We start from the raw sequence: 19,369 nt of genomic DNA, 5'->3' as shown, positions 1-19,369 counted from the left end.
CCAGCCTGAAATTGGATTGCAGGAGGAATTTCCCATGGATTGTAGGAGAAATTCCCATGGATTGCAGGAGGAATTTCCCATGGATTGCAGGAGAAATTCCCATGGATTGCAGGAGTAATTCCCTTTGGATTGAAGAAGAAATTCCCATGGATTGCAGAGGAATTCCTCATGGATTGCAGAGGAATTCCTCATGGATTGCAGGAGAAATTCCCATGGATTTCAGAGGAATTCCCATGGATTTCAGAGGAATTCTCCAGGGAAAGGTTTCTCCAGCCCTGGCACAGCTGCCCAGAGGGATTTTGCAGATCCCTGGATGTGGCACTTGGGGACAGGGGACAGTGCTGAGGAATGCTTGGACTCTGTGACCTCACTGATCTTTTCCAACCCAAAGGATTCCATGGCTCCATGAAACCTGCAGGCATTCCTGGAAGCAGCAGGCACTGGCAGTTCCTTCAGCTGTGCTGAGCTGTGCTGAGCTGCTCAGCAAACTCCCATTTCCTGATATCATTTACATATATCCCAGAATTCTGTTATATTTCATATTCTCTACATTTATATAAATCTCTGACTATATAAACCTATAATATTCTAGCTATATTCTAAAATACAAATATTCCATAAAGAATATTTTCTATATATTATATCTCTATTATATTCTACAATGTAATTGTATAGAATTCTAGAATGCAAGTTACTTACCAGAATTCTATATTCTAGACTCCATATTCTAAAATTATGTACAGTTATATATTCTATTGTATATATTTATAATCTTTATATTCTTCATTCTTTTCAAGTTTGCAAACACCTGAGAAATATTTATTGTATTAATTAATTGATTAATTAAATGTCATAACAGCTGTTCCAAGATTTCTCTGTTTGGTCAGAAGTGGACACAAAATACAGACAAATTAAATTTGTCCAAGATAACACAGCCAAGTCCCTGAGGACTTGATCTGAAATCTCTATAGACAGCAACAAAATCTTTCTCACCACCTCCTGTAGACTTTTGATAAGGTTGAAAATCCAGGAGCAGCTTTGCATCCCCTGGATTTCCATGAGTAGCTCTGCCAGTCCATATCTGTGTTGCTGTATCTTTATTATTTTAGCAGAGAATTTAGGAGCTGGGCAATAGAAGTAGTTTAGATTTTGGTGTCGTGTACCAGAGCTGAATAATGCTCCTATTATTTTAGCATGACAGCAGTGCAGAGTAGATTTTTGGAATAAGCAAAAATATCTATCTCTGTATGATTTTCAGACTTTTGGTCTCATTGTTAAGCAATGTTTTTTCTCCTTTTCATTTCCTCTGAGGCCCTGTAGAAAAAATTGCTGCATTTTTGTCAACAGAAATGGAAGAGAAATGTTAACTTTAGAGGCAGAGGGAATTCACAGGCACAGAGCTGGAGTGTGTATAATGTGTGGTGGCTCATCTTTGTGTGCCTGTGCTCACACTGAGTGAAAACCAGACCATGAAAGCAGAGGGGAAGGAGCTGTGGAGCCCCAGCTGGGAGGGAGGGAGGGAGGGAGGGAGCAGGGCTGAGTGAGGCTGGAGCTCTGCCTGTCCCAGATCCAGGGCTGGGGCTTCCCTTGGGAATGTCCTGCCTGGGACCCTCCCTCCTGCTCCAGCTCCCTGAAATGTCTGATTCCACATCAAGGCTTTGGGCTCCATGCTGTGCAAGGCTCTGTTGGCATCACTCACCATTTATATTTATTCTTTGTGGGGGCTCTCCTCGCCCAAGGAAAGGATTTGAGATGTGAAAGCATCCATCAGAGAGCGTGGCCAGTTCTCAATAAACACAACAGCAATCATCTCAGCCTCATCTTTGCCTTTCCAGTATGGCCAGATTAAAAATCCTGGGCTTAATTCCCCTTTTTATTCCAGTTTTGGAGATTTTACATTTAATTTAGGAATAACAGAACAGTTTTTTGATAACCATGGTGAGCAATGCATGAGTGTGAAACAACTCTTCAAAGTGAGAAGGTTCAAGTAAGAGGATTTCTGATAAAAAGTTTTAGTTGAGCCTTTCAGATCTGCTGCACTCTTTCCCAGCCTTTTCTTTCCCCCTTCTTCATCAGGATGGTGGCTGGAAGAGGATTCTGGAGGGTTTATTATGTTCTAATCCAACAACTACAGAAATGATAAACCCAAAGATGGAATAATTCACTTTTTGATTTAAGGACCTCCCTAAGTGATCACTGCTTAGGATCTCTCAGCCCTGCAATGTCTCAGAACAAGAATAATCCTTTTTTTTCCTCCTTTCTTTGTTGTTTGCAGATCCCACCCGGGTCATGGTGTCCCCTTTCAGCATGGATGTCACAGTTGGGGAAAGCATTGTCCTGCCTTGCCAGGTGTCCCACGACCACTCCCTGGACATCGTGTTCACCTGGACATTCAATGGGCACCTGATCGACTTTGAGAAGGATGGGGATCACTTTGAGAGGGTGGGAGGGGTAAGTATTAAATCTGGCTAAGTGGGTAATGTAGAAAAGAAAGAAATGCATGAAGGCAGCAAGAAAAAGGAGGAAAGAAATGGAAAGTTTTCAGCAGAGGTAGAAAACTGGGAAGGGTTTTGAATGTTGCTCTCAGGGAGGTTTTAGAGAGCAACAGGTCTCAAATGTTTGCATTTGTCAGGAGTGAAATTTAATGCTGAAAGGAAGAGGAGATACAATTTCCATGCCTTGCTATTATCCCTTAAAAATAAAAAAAATCATTAAAAGATGAACTCAGATTGATGCCCAGGGCAAAGCAGCAGCCATGGCTTTTCAGGGTGACTGCTCCTGTTTGGGCCCACAGAGCTAAAATCACAAACTTTATTAAACATCCTCAGCCCAAAGGCCACGACCACGAGGTCACCCTGAGATTTCCAATGTATTGAATGCTTTGTGTCTGGAGAGAAATTGAGAGAGGTTCTCAGCATCCAATACATCCAGAAAGCCAATTAGTTAATCAGACATGCACTTGGCATTTGGAAAACAAATTGCTGCTGGTGTGTGATGCAGGATTTCCTCAGAGAGTGCTGTTCTTGGGATTTTTAGCACAAAAATGCTGGGTAATCAAAATGCTGGGTGGGACACAAAGTCTCAGATGTCTCCAGATCTGGGCTGGGCTCTTGCAGGAGAGATGGAGACACAACCTGGGATACCAGAGAGGGTAAAAATTGGATATCCAGAGAGAAAAAGGAGGAATCAGAGTGAACCTGTCCCACATTGTCAGGTTGTTTTAGTGGGGAAAGTGCTCAACAGCCCCAGCCCTGCTCCTTGGAGGAGCCAGAATTTCAGGGATGCTCCTCTCCCACCTTGCAGCACACTCCCATCATTTCCACAGCCCATGGCTCCTTTGCTGATGTTTTCACAAAGTAAATCCATTAGTCACAGTGTCCTTCATGTGATAATGATGTTTAGGGCTCATTAAAAAGTAATTGTAACCACTTTTCCCTACTTTATCAGCAGGATTCAGCTGGTGATTTGATGATCAGGAGCATCCAGCTGAAGCATGCAGGGAAATACGTCTGCATGGTGCAAACAAGTGTGGACAAGCTCTCAGCTGCTGCAGACCTGATTGTAAGAGGTATTTGAATTTTGCTACCATTGTTGGTGTTGTTGTAGAATTTTTTTTATTTTTTCCCCACCTTCTGCAGTCCCTGGGCTCAGTGACAGCCCAGCATCTTGTAATTAATCTGAGAACAAAGCTCTGAGTGCATGCTGGGGGTCTCAGCATCACCCAGAGCATGGGAAGGGTTTCAGGTGCTCCCAGAACAGACCCTGCCCTGGTCCCTGTCCCTGTCCTGAGTGCCACCCTGCACCACTGGGCTCATTTGTGCCATGAACTGTGCAGCAGCAGCAGCACAGCAGCATTTCTGCCAAGCAATCTCATTCTTTTTTAGAATAAACATCATTTAGTGACTTCACTGATATATCGAGATTTCTTCATTACCATCACAGGTGATGTGTCAGCTTGACTTTAACAGAGCTGTAATTAATTACCCTGAGTCTGTGTCCTTCTGAGAAATATGATTTATATTTTCCTGCTTGTTAACTTTGGGGAAGGCAAACTTGGGTGCTGCTACCCTTGGTTCTCATAAACAGGAGGAATATTAAATTCTCACAGGGAAATGACCCTTGATGATGATAAAAGCACTGATCTTGTCACTCCCATAAAAACATCAGGGGTGTTAGAGAAGCATCCCTGGTGTCCCTGCCATGGCAGGTGGGACAGGATGGGATTTAAGGTCCCCTCCACCCCAAACCCTTCTGGGACTGTCTGAGATGGGAGCACAGTGACCCTCAGGCATGGAGCAGGGGGGTCTCTGCCTGCAGAGCTTCCCTGGTTACAAACAGCCCAGCAGTGAGGCAGAGCATCCTGGGCTGCTGCTCCCAGTCCAGGCAGGCAAGGAGAGCTGGAGCTGCCCCAACTGCTCTGCAGGGACCCCAGCAGGGGAAGATGAACCCAGAGCTTCTTCCTCGAGTCACTCAGGTTCTCCTGCAATCCCACAGGTCCCCCAGGTCCCCCTGAGGCTGTGACCATCGATGAGGTCACGGACACCACGGCCCAGCTGTCCTGGAGGCCGGGGGCAGACAACCACAGCCCCATCACCATGTACGTGGTGCAGGCTCGCACGCCCTTCTCGGTGGGCTGGCAGGCAGTGAGCACAGGTAAGGCTCACCTGGGGCTACAGGGATGGTAAATCCTCACTGGGCAGGCAGTGAGCACAGGTAAGGCTCACCTGGGGTTACAGGGATGGCAAATCCTCACTGGGGCAGGCAGTGAGCACAGGTAAGGCTCACCTGGGGCTGCAGGGATGGCAAACCCACACTGGGCTGGCAGTGAGCACAGGTAAGGCTCACCTGGGGCTGCAGGGATGGTAAATCCTCACTGGGGCAGGCAGTGAGCACAGGTAAGGCTCACCTGGGGTTACAGGGATGGCAAACCCACCCTGGAGAGGCAGTGAGCACAGGTAAGGCTCACCTGGGGCTGCAGGGATGGCAAACTCACCCTGGAGAGGCAGTGAGCACAGGTAAGGCTCACCTGGAGCTGCAGAAATGGCAAACCCACCCTGGGCAGGCAGTGAGCACAGGTAAGGCTCACCTGGAGCTGCAAGGATGGCAAAACCACCCTGGGGCAGGCAGTGAGCACAGGTAAGGCTCACCTGGAGCTGCAGGGATGGCAAACCCACCCTGGGCAGGCAGTGAGCACAGGTAAGGCTCACCTGGGGCTGCAGGGATGGCAAACCCACCCCAAACCCACCCTGGGGCAGGCACTGAGCACAGGTAAGGCTCACCTGGGACTGCAGGGATGGCAAACCCACCCCAAACCCACCCTGGGGCAGGCAGTGAGCACAGGTAAGGCTCACCTGGGGTTACAGGGATGGCAAATCCTCACTGGGCAGGCAGTGAGCACAGGTAAGGCTCACCTGGGGTTACAGGGATGGCAAACCCCAGTGGGGCAGGCAGTGAGCACAGGTAAGGCTCACCTGGGGCTGCAGGGATGGCAAACCCACCCTGGGCAGGCAGTGAGCACAGGTAAGGCTCACCTGGGGTTACAGGGATGGCAAATCCACACTGGGGCAGGCAGTGAGCACAGGTAAGGCTCACCTGGGGCTGCAGGGATGGCAAACCCACCCTGGGGCAGGCAGTGAGCACAGGTAAGGCTCACCTGGGGCTGCAGGGATGGCAAACCCACCCTGGGCAGGCAGTGAGCACAGGTAAGGCTCACCTGGGGCTGCAGAAATGGCAAACCCACCCCAACCCACACTGGGCTGTCTGGACCTGCTCTGATGTGAAAAGCAATTTCCCTGGCTGCACAACACTGCTTTTATTAACTAGTTTTAGGTTTGGCAACCCAAAGATTTAGGGTGCAGGCAGTGCCATTACTCACCCATTTTTCTCATGAATGTTTAAGGGAAAACAGAATGAATTCCTATCTCTTGTTGCTGTGCTGGAGATATACAACAGTAATTGTGGTCTATAAAGACATCCCTCAGGGACAGAGCGTGTCATCCAGCCTATCTTTAAGGAGAATTATTTTCCTGATAGAGGGAAAAGTCCCATGATGTAATTGCTCCTTCCATCAGAGGTTAATTTTGTTCCAGCAGCCATTAAACAGAGACAACAGTGTGTTTTAGAAAGAGAAAAATAAAGAGCCTCCAAACCTGTTGTCTTGACACTTTGTCTCCAAACTGTGGCAGGAATTTCTGGGCTAAAATCAGAGGGGTTTAACGCTGCCTCTTTCACTTCTTTACACTCAGCAAAATGTCAGAAAGATGAAAGTTTGCCAAACCTTCTTGGTATTTAAGGAAATGAGATTTCCCTGTGCCTTTCTCCCATTTTAACGTGTAGGGGCTTTTCTTGCATCCCCAGTGCCCGAGGTCATCGACGGCAGGACGTTCACAGCCACGGTGGTGGGGCTGAACCCCTGGGTGGAGTACGAGTTCAGGGTGGTGGCTGCCAACCTGATCGGCATCGGGGAGCCCAGCAGCCCCTCCGAGAAGAGAAGGACTGAGGAGGCTCGTGAGTAGCGCTGGGCAGAGCAAATCTGGGTGGGATAAACACCAAGAGACCCCCCAGAGGTGGGGAAGCCCTGGCAGTGGCTCCTCTGTTCTAGAGGAACCAAATACAAAACTCCTTTTTTAACAGAGGGCAAATGTTTAAACTAAACAGTTAGGGACTGAATACACAAGTTAATGACACACTTTTAACATGCTATTATTGACACACTTTTAATGTGCTGTTTGCCATGGTAAATTAGTCATTTTAGCAGTTTTTGGCACCAGCAGGGGAAGACCAGCAGTGCCCTGCTGCTGCACAGCTCTGTGCCATCCCCGTGTGGGTTTGGGCTTTCAAAGCTGTCACATCCATCTTCTGCATTTCTGTTTTTGCAGTCCCTGAGGTGACCCCAGCCAATGTCAGTGGAGGTGGAGGCAGCAAGTCTGAGCTGGTCATTACCTGGGAGGTGAGTCTGGTCCAGCCTTCTGTGGATTTCAAAGGGCTGGCAGTGAAAAAACCCAGATTGTGTGGTAAAATCAGCCCAGCTGAGATGGAGCCCAGCCCCAGGGAAGTGGGGAGCAGGGACCATGGGGAGCAGGATTTGCCACCAGCTCAGCTCCCCTGACTCCCAGCACATCCACACGGCACAAAGGGGTGGCCAGGAGCCCCCCAAGGGGTAAAACAGGCTTGGGACATCGTGTCCTGGTGAGAATTGCTGTGCTGGCTCCCAGCTCCCTCCCTCCTGCTCTCTGGGATGTAAGGCAGCAAACAGCTCAGAGCCAGCCCAAGGCACGCTGGCTTTCACTGCTGCTGATGGCAGCCAGCAAGAGGAGATGCAGGGATGAGAAATGTTTAATATTCCTTAAGGCAGACAGGGTTAGAACTTTAGTCATTTGTCTGCTCGTATTTTCGTGTTGTGATGCGATGCAGCTGGCATATTTCTGTGAATAATGAACTCCACTAGACATGCTAACGCTTCCATTTAGCACTATTTCTGACCAAGCTGGCAGAATGAATCGCCAGAGATATTTCTGAGGTTATTAAAAACCTATAAATGGGTTTTTGTCCTCACCACACAGCTCAATGTGCTAAATTTCCTCCTCTGTTGGACTAATTAGTTACGCCGTGTCTCCTGAAGATAGTGCAATATGTTTGAAAAACACACATGGCCAGAGCAGCAGCCATTGGTTCGAGATGTAATTTGCACAAAACATCATTTCTGTTTTGATAGAAGAGTGGTTTTACTCTTTAAAATGTCCAGAGGCCTTTTTGTGTGAGCCTTACAACACAGAGTAGGATGCAGTCACCACCAGTAACCCGTGCTGAAGCTCCATGGACATCTCAGGGAGGGGGGACTGTAATTCTGGATTATTTTAATGCTGGAACCTTTGGGTTTAGTGCAGCTTTTTAAGGGTTCAGAGTAGGAAGTGTCAGTGTGTCCAGGGTGTGTTCTTTGGGGATTCAAATGTGATCCCAAAGGTGTGAGAGCAGCAGGATGTGTGTTGGGACAGCAGGAACTTCACCCCAGCAAACCTCAGGCTCTTCACAAAGCCTAAAATTGAATCAGCAATGGAGGTCCCATGAGCCAGGGAGAGAAGGGAAATAAGCTTTGGGAGAAGTGTCTTCTGGAGGTGCTGCTGCCTTTGTCATGGAGCAGAAAGGCCCTGGTGGAGGCAGGATGGGATGGATTCAGGATGGATTCAGGATGGATGTGATGTAGAACCTCCTGCACCTCCATCTCCAGTGCTGTGTTCACAGAATCACAGAAACACAGAAACAGAAACACAGAAACACAGAATCATAGAAACACAGAAACACTGAACCACAGAGTCACAGAGTCACAGAATCACAGAGTCACAGAAACACAGAATCACAGAAACACAGAAACAGAATCCCAGAAACACAGAATCACAGAGTCACAGTCACAGTCACAGAATCACAGAATCACAGAATCACAGAATCACAGAGTCACAGAATCACAGAATCACAGAAACAGAATCCCAGAAACACAGAATCACAGACTCACAGTCACAGAATCACAGAATCACAGAGTCACAGAACCACAAAATCACAGTCACAGAGTCACAGAAACAGAAACACAGAGTCACAGAATTAATGAGGTTGGAAAAGACCTCTGAGATGATCAAGTCCAGCCTGTGAAAAAAGAGGACCAAGAGCAATCCCCAGGGTGTAGATGTCACTCAGTTTCATGCAGAAAAACCAATTCTTTATCCACAGAACTCATTTTTATACAGATTTCATATACCTCATGTTTAACTCCAGTTTGGTGGTAGTTTTCTTGCTACTTGATTGGCCAGTAAATGGCATTCTGCCTGTCAAATATATTTTTGGATTGTTTACATATCTTCTTCACTGATTTTCATGGGATAGATTTATTTTTTATGCAGATGCAAACTCATTTTTGTTACTAGGATAGATTATTGTGTTGTGATTTTTCCTTATGGGAACTTAGAAGCTGCTGCTAGCTTAGCTAGAGTAGCAGGGCCAAAACCATATTTTATAAGGCCTTTCTTTTATAAAATCTCTACTGTTGGAACCCTGGGAACCGGGAGTTTTAAACTCTCTGTGCTGACAGGCACTGACCCCCAGGAGAACATTGCTTTTGACCTGAGGCCATGGAGAAGCTTCCAAAATTGAGTGATAGAACTGGGATCATGGGTGTGCAGTTTGAATAGAAGTGTGTGGTATCACATGGTGGAAAACTTAGGATTTAAAGAATTCTTAGAATTTAAAAAACCTTAGCATTTAAAGTTTGAGAATATAGCAATATATAGAAAGTAAGAGGTTTTAGGGCAAAGGTTTCTTTCTTCTTCACCTTCTACTTCATAGGTCCAGGTGGTACTTTTGTAATTGGATAAAAAATGCCACATTGAGGGTCACAGGTGATTGGTTATTGAGTTAAAAGTAAAAATAATTTAGGTGTTAGTTCTTAATTGGACAGATTGGCCCTAAAATGTCTTGCAGAGAGAGAGAGCTACATCTCCAATTTTATCTTGTTAGCTAGAAGTGCTGTAGAACTCCTGCAACACAGACAAGAATTAATAAACATCCAATCCCAAACAAGAAACACCATCTCTCACTCATTCAACCCCAAAAAAGAAGAAAGACAAGATTTAAAAAGCTCCATTATGCACCCCAGCAGGCTCAGTGCTGTTTGTCCTGCCCGCAGACGGTGCCCGAGGAGCTGCAGAACGGGGGTGGCTTTGGCTACGTGGTGGCGTTCCGGCCGCTGGGCACGGTCAGCTGGATGCAGACGGTGGTGGCCTCGCCGGACGCCGCGCGCTACGTGTTCCGCAACGAGAGCCTGCCGCCCTTCTCGCCCTACGAGGTCAAGGTGGGCGTCTACAACAACAAGGGGGAAGGCTCCTTCAGCCCCGTCACCGTCGTCTACTCGGCAGAGGAAGGTACAGAGCCCTCCCCACCTCCTCTCCCTCCTTTAGTGGGAAAGGGTTGGTCTCCACTTTGGCACATCCCTTGGTGCCTGGTTTGTGAGAGATTGGAGAAGTGTGGTTAGTTCTTTGCGTTAGTCATTACAATAGCGTTGAGTAATGAAATCTTTTGATATGAATGGGAATGTAACGTGTAATCTGCGAAGAAATCTGCAGATATTTTAGTATGATTTAGTAAGATTTTAGTCTACAACAAGGGGGAAGGCTCCTTCAGCCCTGTCACCGTTGTCTACTCAGCAGAGGAAGGTACAGAGCCCTCCCAACCTCCTCTTCCTCCTTTAGTGGGAAAGGGTTGGTCTCCACTTTGGCACATCCTTTGGTGCCTCAGCCTTGCTCTGATTTGTGATAAACTGGAGAAGCGTGGTTAGTTCTTTCCATTAGTCATTAAAATAGCGTCGAGTAATGGAATTTTTTTATATGAATTGGAAAGTAACGTGTAATGGAATGTTTTGATATGAATGGGAAAGTAACGTGTAATCTGGGAAGAAATCCACAGAGATTTTAGTATGAATTTAGTATGATTTAGTATGATTTTAGTCTACAACAAGGGGGAAGGCTCCTTCAGCCCCGTCACCATCGTCTACTCGGCAGATGAAGGTAGAGACGAGCCCTCCCCAACTCTTCTCCCTCCTTTGGTGGGAAAGGGTTGGTCTCCACTTTGGCACATCCCTTGGTGCCTGATTTGTGATAGATTGGAGAAGTGTGGTTAGTTCTTTGCGTTAGTCATTAAAATAGCGTTGAGTAATGGAATCTTTTGATATGAATGGGAAAGTAACATGCAATCTGGGAAGAAATCCACAGAGATTTTAGTATGATTTAGTATGATTTTAGTCTATAACAAGGGGGAAGGGTCCTTCAGCCCTGTCACCATCATTTACTAGGCAGAGGAAGATAGAGATGAGCCCTCCCCAACTCTTCTCCCTCCTTTAGTGGGAAAGGATTGGTCTCCACTTTGGCGCATCCCTTGGTGCCTCAGCCTTGCTCTGATTTGTGATGAATTGGAGAAGCGTGGTTAGACCTTTTTGTAGTCATTAAAATAGCACCTAGTAAAGAAATCTTTTGATATGAATGGGAAAGTAACATGCAATCTGGGAAGAAATCCACAGAGATTTTAGTATGAATTTAGTATGATTTTAGTCTACAACAAGGGGGAAGGCTCCTTCAGCGCCATCACCATCGTCAGAGGAAGGTAGAGATGAGCCCTCCCCAGCTCCTCTTCCTCCTTTAGTGGGAAAGGGTTGGTCTCCACTTTTGTTGCTATCACACCAGGGAAAGTGAATAACAGCAACACGCTTCTTCTTGTGCAAAAGAAGCATTTATTGAAAGTCAGACCCATATTTATAGGACAGTTCTCAAAGCTCAGACAGGACAGTAGTTATTGGACAATATAGAAAAACAACCCTTGTCACATACACCATGTACAATCACATGGAAAACACCAGGTGCTTAATTTATATTGTTAATTCTTTTCTATCACTGATGGAACTGTCTTCCTAGAAAAAGTCAACAGCCCGGAGCTGTGAATCTTCACAGCCTGGGAAAGATTCTAAGCCAACTAAACAAAGCTTGGGAAAAATCCTGGCTGGAATTTTCCTAGGCCACTAGAAGTGTCCACACACTTTGGCACATCCTTCAGTGCCTCAGCCTTGCTCTGATTTGTGATAAATTGGAGGAGTGTGGTTAGTTCTTTTTGTAGTCATTAAAATAGCGTCGAGTAATGAAATCTTTAGATATTAATGGGAAAGTAATGTGTAATCTGGGAAGAATTCCACTGAGATTTTAGTATGAATTAATGCCCACTGATTAGGAAATGTTCCCACTTGTCCTAATTACAGTACATGGTGTCCTGGGCTGAGTTTAGTAATGACATCTTATTATTTCTGAGGGAGGCACAGCCTGACAGGCCATGGGTTTGAAACGTGGACGTTTGTTTGCTTCCTTCCTTTTGCAATAAATAAATAAATCCCCTGATGTCTGGGGACTAATTGAACATAGAATTGAAAATTCTTATTTCTATTTCTAACTGCCCAGAGCCAACGAGAGCCCCAACCACTGTTTTGGCAAGAAGCCTTTCTGCCTCAGACGTGGAGGTTTCTTGGGCTCCCCCATGGGAGAACCAGCACAAAGGAAGAATACAGGGATATGAGGTATGGGAAACAGGATCCTTCCAGCAGCAAGCCTTGGGGGACACTGAGATGTCCTCATGCTACTCCTCCTGCCATGGGTGTGTTCCTGAAGTGGATTTGCCTCTTTAGAGCACAGAGATTTCTCTCACATGTTTAAAAATTCCACCCTTCTGTCACAAGGTTGAAAATCCCACATCTCTTCACATGGTTAAAAATTCCACCTTTCTCTCACCATGTTGAAAATTCTACCTTTCTCTCACAATGTTGAAAAGTCCATCTTTCTCTTACGTGTTTAAAAATTTTACCTTTTTCTCACATGGTTAAAAATTCTACCTTTCTGCCACAAGGTTAAAAATTCCACCATTCTCTCACGTGGTTAATAATTCCACCTTTCTCCCAGAAGGTTAAAAAATCCACCTTTCTGTCACAAGGTTGAAAATTCCATCTTTCTCTCACATGGTTAATAATTCCACCTTTCTATCACAAGGTTGAAAATTCCACCTTTCTGTCACATGGTTAAAAATCTCACCATTCTCTCAACATGGTTAAAAATCCCACCTTTCTATCACGAGGTTGAAAACCCCACCTTTCTCTCACAAGGTTAAAAATCTCACCATTCTCTCACAAGGTTGAAAATTCTACCTTCCTCTCACAAGATTAAATATCCCACCTTCCTCTCACAAGATTAAAAATCCCACCTTTCCATCACAAGATTAAAAATCCCACCATTCCCTCACATGGTTAAAAATCCCACCTATCCATCACAAGGTTGAAAACCCCACCATTCTTTCAAAGATTAAAAATCTCACCATTCTCTCACAAGGTTGAAAATCCCTCCATTCTGAGTGGGGCTGGCTGGAAGTGGCACCTCCCTGAAGGTGCTGCATGGCCAGGCTTGGGGAGGGGGCTGTGCACCAGGCTATGCCAGCAGGGCAGGGGGCTGTGGGGGGGAGCAGGAGGTGTCCCCAGGGGTTTGGTGACAGAACCAGGGCACTGGGCAGTGCCACAGCCCCGCTCTGCCCCCAGGTGCGCTGCTGGCGGCACGGCGAGAAGGAGGAGAACGCCAAACGGATCCGCACGGTTGGGAACCAAACTTCCACACGAGTCAGCAACCTGAGGGGCAATGCCCTGTACCACCTGGCAGTCAGGGCTTACAACACGGCTGGCACCGGCCCCTCCAGCGCCGCCGTCAACGTCACCACCAAAAAACCGCGTGAGTGTGGGCAGGGATGCCCTGCACGGCCCAGAGCTGCTCCCCTCTCTCGTTCCCCAGCTCCCCTGAGCCTGGAGGAGCTGTCACACTTCTCCTGGCCAGGTTTTGTGTAGATTCACCAGGCTCAGCTTTTTTTTTTTTTTTTTTTTTTTTTTTTTTTTTTTTTTGTGAGGTTCTTCCCGGTGTTAAGTAAGCAGAGCATGCAAAACTGAAATCACAGCTGTGGAGGGAAATTAAATATTTATCTCAGTGTTCAAGAGGGCTTTTTTCCTCTGGTCTCAGGCATGTCGAGCAGCTGACTGAATCCTTTTTTCATGTAAAGCCCCGTGTCTGTCACACCTCCCGTGACCTTGAGGACACAGATCAGTGAAGCAGCTCTGCAGCTTTCCAGAGGGACAGGGCTCTGGGCAGGCTCAGCTGTGCTGCTGGAAGCCCCCCAGGCTCTGGGAGGGATGCAGAATGGATTGGGAATGGAATGGATTCTCCTCAGTAACGTGGTGCTGTCTGGTTTTTGGTGCAGCACCGAGCCAGCCCCCCGGGAACATCGTGTGGAACTCGTCCGACTCCAAGATCATCCTGAACTGGGACCAGGTGAAAGCCTTGGACAACGAGTCAGAAGTGAGAGGCTACAAAGTGAGTATTTCCATGGTGCTTCCATCATTTCCCAGCTCAGAACTGGGGTATTCCTCCAAAAGCAGAGCATGCCCTGTGTATGTGAGCACATTTTCCCTGCAGCTCCCACCTGCAGGATTCCACTCCTGCCTTCCATGGAAACGTCCCAAAGGCTGTAGTTGGCTCCTTGGTTGCAGATAAATAAAATGCTTTTTTAATAGCTCCCATTTCCTTCAGAAAGCCAAGCCAAGAGGAGAAGAAAGAGGATCCTCATTAGAAGCAGTTTTAATAGGACATAATTTAACTAGAGAGAAACCTTGGGAAGAATTCAGCTCCATCACCTTCCACCAGGGTTTCATTTAGCCCAAAAAGATGTTGCCCTGGGGCTGGAGTTGTGCAAACATTTCCCAGCAGAGCCTGAGGCAGGGAAGGACCTGGCCATGCTCCACATTTAATTCCCAGGCTGGAATGCCAGCACAGCCTGTGCCAGCTCCCCTCAATTCCTGCACCAACTTTTAAGTGTCTTTGGTGCTCTGCATGGGCTTATGGAAAAAAAGAAATTCCTCAGGGTTTTTAGCTCAAACCTCAGATGAACCTCAGCAATCTGGACCAGCTTTTCACTACATATTTTAGGTTTGAAATGCAAATTAAGGAGTAATTTGAAAGAGGGGGAGAGAGACTCATCACCCTGGAAAAGCATTTAGAGGGTTTCTAAACCATTCTCCTTTAACTTACCGTAAGGATAGCACAACCACATGGATTTATTTCCTGAATCACAGCAAAACATTGCCTACTTTTCTTCTTTTTGCCTAGAAATCTTGAATTTTATGTCACAATTTATGATATAAATTAGTATAACTCCCACAGCTCAGAAGGTCATTCACAAAAGTCATTTATTCTGGGAAACCATTGGTGGCACTGCACCAAATATCCCAACTCATTTTCCAGAAGAAGCAGCATAAGGAGTTTCTGACCTCTATAATGAAGCTTTTACTTCTGTAGGGGTTTATTTTAGGGGGTTATTTTAGCTTGACCAAGGTAAAGGTTTCTCTGAGGGGCTCCAGCAGGTGCTGCTGATCAGCATCATCCTCCTGCCACCTCTGTGCTGGTGTCCCCAGCAAATGCCAATGTCCCCTGTGTGACCTGAGCATCAGGGGCAGGCACAGAGCAGCAGCACCTCTGCACACCTGAGGTGGACAGCTCTGAGGACAAGGGACAGCTCTGAGGACAGGGGACAGCTCTCAGGACAGGGGACAGCTCTCAGGGGCAGCTCTGCCATTCCTGCCTCCTGTTCTCTCTCCCCTGGCTGCAGGTGTTGTACAGGTGGAACAGGCAGGGCAGCACGTCTGTCATAGAGACAAATAAAACCTCAGTGGAGCTGTCCCTGCCCTTTGAAGAGGATTACATCATCGAGATCAAACCCTTCAGCGACGGCGGCGACGGCAGCAGCAGCGAGCAAATCCGAATCCCAAAGATCTCCAGTAAGGATGGGAGGGGTTGGGCTCCAGTCCCCATATTCCAGTCCCCAGCTCCAATTTCACCCCAAAATGCAAGATTCAGCCATAAAAAATGCCATCCTCAGTAGCTCTATTTGTATTTAAGGTTCCCAGAAATGTTGTTTCACTGCAATTTTCTATAGCCAAACACAGGGTGCAGAGGTTTCTAAATCCATAGGGCTACTGTACAGCCACATCCCAGTGTGTGCTGGGTGCATAAATATTTATTTAGGGAAATGAGGTGGTGTAGAAGAGCAAACACAAAGAGTATTTTATTACACAACATGGCTTTTGCAAAATCTCCGTGTCCCATCTTCCATTAATAATGTCCCAGTTTATAAGCTGCATTAAATCAGGAGCCTCTGCAATGCAGGAATATGGCATTAAAATTACAAAAAAGTGATGTAAAAAAGCAGAGCTCTCCCCACCATGGCTGAGCAAAGCATGCAGAGGAATTGAATCAGCAGCACAGGACAGGGAAGGGGAGCTGGAACATGCCAGGGGTTACAGAGCAGGCACAGGATGGGAGCCACAAGGAACAGCAGGAATATGGTGCAATTGTGAAAAAATACCAAATAATGATGAGCAGGCAGCGTGGCAAATAACAGAACTGTGAGAGGAGCCTCAACACAACAGGGGCAGGAATTGGAACCCAAAATTCAGCCCATGAAGAGGAGGAGGGGGCTGTGCATGGGGGCTGTGCTTTATCTGAGGAAAGGGAATTTAAACCTTGCAGGAGGTGGGTTCAGAGCTCAGGGGTTGTTCTCTGCTCACCTCTGGCTCCTTTTCCCCTCTCCCCTGGCAGATGCCTACGCCAGAGGCTCGGGCTCGTCGACCTCCAGCGCCTGCACGCTGTCAGCCCTCAGCACAATCATGATCTCCCTCACAGCCCGCTCCAGTTTATGACAACAATGACATCCAGGACTTCTTCTTTATAATATAAGCAACATTTAGCTAGTTGTTTTGGAGACACCCAGTACTAAGTAATATTGTGGTTTGAGTACATCTTACTACTGGAAAAAAAAAAATGTTTATGCTTCTTTAGGAATGGCATTATACAGTACTTCCTCAAAGCAAATATAGCTTTGTCTGAAGTTTCCTTGGAAACTCTGCAATGCACTGAAAACATCTGTAATATGATGTTACCAAAGCAGTTTACATATGTCCTTATATGCATATTTTTTATTATATATTTAGTGTTTTATAGAATTTTTTAAAGTTAACATATGATGTAGATATTAATTTTTTTCCTCTGCTATAAAATGCTACGGACGACATTATCACGAAAATATTGTTTGGGATTTTTTCCTTTCCGACGGAGAGTTCCAAGTTGTTCTTGGCACCTTGGCTGGAGCTGACTGTAGAGTTGGACAGGGCAGAACTGATCCAGCCCCGGATTGTAACAGGCTGAGTTCCACTGGCAGCTCCAGCCACTCCTGTGTTGAACCCAGAGCTCTGAGCAGGACAAACTCGAAACGCTCCAATGAGCAGAATTTTGGAAAACCACGTGGGTTTTGGTTGGTTGTGGACTACAGGACACGTAGCCAATATTCCAGCACGGTGCAGCGAGGAGGGGCTGGGGAATTGCTTTGTTTTGATCACAATTAGCTTCGGGTTGGGTGGGAAAACGAAGATCTGCAAAGCTGTGACACCACGGGTGCGCTCCCAGCTCAGCCCTTTGGAGACCCAGCTCCAAGGAAATCCCTCACCTCTGGGGATGAATTCCAAGGAAATCCCTCACCTCTGGGGATCAATTCCAAGGAAATCCCTCACCTCTGAGGATCAATTCCAAGGAAATCCCTCACCTCTGGGGATGAATTCCAAGGAAATCCCTCACCTCTGGGGATCAATTCCAAGGAAATCCCTCACCTCTGGGGATCAATTCCAAGGAAATCAGAGCACTCTGAGCTGCTCTTTGGGACACATCTCCCATCCCTGCTCACTCCAGTCTCTCTTGGGAGCCTGGCCCGGAGCGGGAGCGGCTCCAGGGCAGAGGGGGAACCTCCAGAGATCCCTGCTGCAAGTTTGCCTTTCCTTAGGAACTCTGCCCAGAGGCAGAACAGTCACACCAGAGAACAAGATCCACACTGGAATCATTCTTCTCAAGAGAAGGACTGTTTGTTACTACGGGGAATTTTGTAAGTTCGGACGGGATAACGCTGGAAAAGGCAACGGAATTTTCTATACAAATTTTCAACTTTCAATGCTCTGCAGTGGTTTTTTTTTTTCCCTCTCCTGATAGCTTGAATTTGCCTGTAACTTGTCTTTTTTGCTTACAAAATAATACAGTTAACTTTTAGACCTTCTAAATATATTTATTCAGTAACTCATAATCAGGATTCCACTTGTGTACAAGTCAGGGGTGTTGACCAGAGAAATATTGTCAGTATTTCAAGCTGTGTTCCTTTCTTAGTTTGATATGGTTACTTCTATGTAAAAAAAATAAAATAAGAAAACCTTTAAAAAAAATCCACAAAACCAAGAAAATTAAATTTAAAAAAAATAAAAGCTTCTGTAGTTTTCTCCCCGGTGTAAATGATATTTATCAGTGATCTAGCAGATGTAATCTTTTTTTAAAGGTATTGGTAATAAATATTCTGTCATTTGTAAAGATACCTGTCTTCCAGGAGCATTTTTCCTCCACTTCTTCTTCTGCCCAGTGAGAAATTTCCCCTCAGAGCCTGCAGAGACTGTCACTGATGTGAAGATACAAGGGTTGGTATAAATCAAAACTTCGTGGAAAAAAATAAAAAATATATATATTTATATGCTCCTGGTCTAATTCTGCTCCATAAAGTGTGAGCAGGTGAATTTGGGGTTTGTTTTGTAGAGCTGGGAGCTGTCCAGGTTCATGGGGATGCTGCTGGAGCATCTCTGACCCTGTGGCTGCAGCAAATCCCTCCCAGGCTTGTCCTGGCCATTCCTGAGGATTTGGGGAGCAAACTTGAAACTATTAAATCCACCCAAATATTTCTAACCCTTTCATGGGCAGGAGCTGAACCTGCTCTCAGCATTTCAAAGGAGCAGTGCTGCACTTTGCAATCAATGAAGCACAGAAATAACCCAGCCCAGTAGCACAATTCCATTTTGAACAAGAACAGCAAAATTGCCATTTCCAGAGGCAGGAGAGGAGCAGCTCCTGGGGCTGCTCTCCTGGAGGCAGCAGGGAAGAGCTGGGCAGGAGGAATGAGGGGGTTGGGAGCTGGGTTTGAAGGGGAAAAAATGAGGAATGAATAATTCAGTGCTGTGGGATTGATGGGAGATGTGGTGTGGTGGTGCCAAAAGCTGGCACAGCCCTGGTGCAGCCTGGGATCCTGCACAAATTCCTTTTTTCCTGTGCTGCCTGGAATGAAGGTTTTGCTCCAGGGACCATGACTGTGAGGAGCTCAGCCAGGAATTGTGAGCAGGGAAATGCAGCTACTCCTGCTTTACACCAGGTTGGATTTATTTACTAGCATGAGTACAAGTGTGGCTGCTGGCTCTGCAAACCATCCAGCCCTGCTGTCCCTCATCCTGCAAATACCATGGACCTGACATGCAAAATATATTTAAATATATTGCATTCATCTCTGCAATAGCCACTAATGGGAATGGAGTTATACACAGAAACTTTATCTATCAGGCCACTTGAAGGCATGACATAAAATACATTCTAATAAGTGAATTCTCTTCAGTCTCATTTTAAGGATTTTGCTAATGAAATTCTGATTTTAGAGTGTTAAACTTGGGCCCTTCAAATCCATTTAAAGCACATGCAGGAGAGACATTTGAGGCACAAATGTTACATTAATGAGCTACATTAATTTTGATGGAGCAATGCTACTTCACCCAGATGAGAACTGGCTCATTTGTTATAATTATTTTTAGTCTGTAGTACCTGAGAACTCCATTTCTTTAGGCACCTCCCAAAGAACCTATTGGCTGGATCAAATCTTTATTTTTCTTCTTGTTTAATATGTTGAACCCAGC

At 46.2% G+C, this 19,369-nt stretch overlaps 1 protein-coding gene across 1 annotated transcript in view; it reads left to right on the top strand.

Annotated features, from left to right (window-relative positions):
- The window catches only part of CNTN4 (contactin 4), a 271,602-nt gene extending 253,589 nt beyond the window's left edge, over nucleotides 1-18,013 (top strand). Inside the window, 11 exon segments of the mRNA XM_033071468.1 lie at nucleotides 2,276-2,451; nucleotides 3,451-3,568; nucleotides 4,495-4,653; nucleotides 6,358-6,507; nucleotides 6,879-6,949; nucleotides 9,674-9,908; nucleotides 11,985-12,100; nucleotides 13,106-13,292; nucleotides 13,813-13,925; nucleotides 15,217-15,385; nucleotides 16,206-18,013. Coding sequence (XP_032927359.1) covers nucleotides 2,276-2,451; nucleotides 3,451-3,568; nucleotides 4,495-4,653; nucleotides 6,358-6,507; nucleotides 6,879-6,949; nucleotides 9,674-9,908; nucleotides 11,985-12,100; nucleotides 13,106-13,292; nucleotides 13,813-13,925; nucleotides 15,217-15,385; nucleotides 16,206-16,306 — 1,595 coding nt within the window. The 3' untranslated portion in view covers nucleotides 16,307-18,013.
- Nucleotides 18,014-19,369: the final 1,356 nt, after the last annotated feature.

This window comes from Catharus ustulatus, chromosome 13, assembly GCF_009819885.2.
Source record: "Catharus ustulatus isolate bCatUst1 chromosome 13, bCatUst1.pri.v2, whole genome shotgun sequence".
Lineage (NCBI taxonomy): Eukaryota > Metazoa > Chordata > Aves > Passeriformes > Turdidae > Catharus > Catharus ustulatus.
This window is presented reverse-complemented; position numbering and strand designations above follow the sequence as displayed.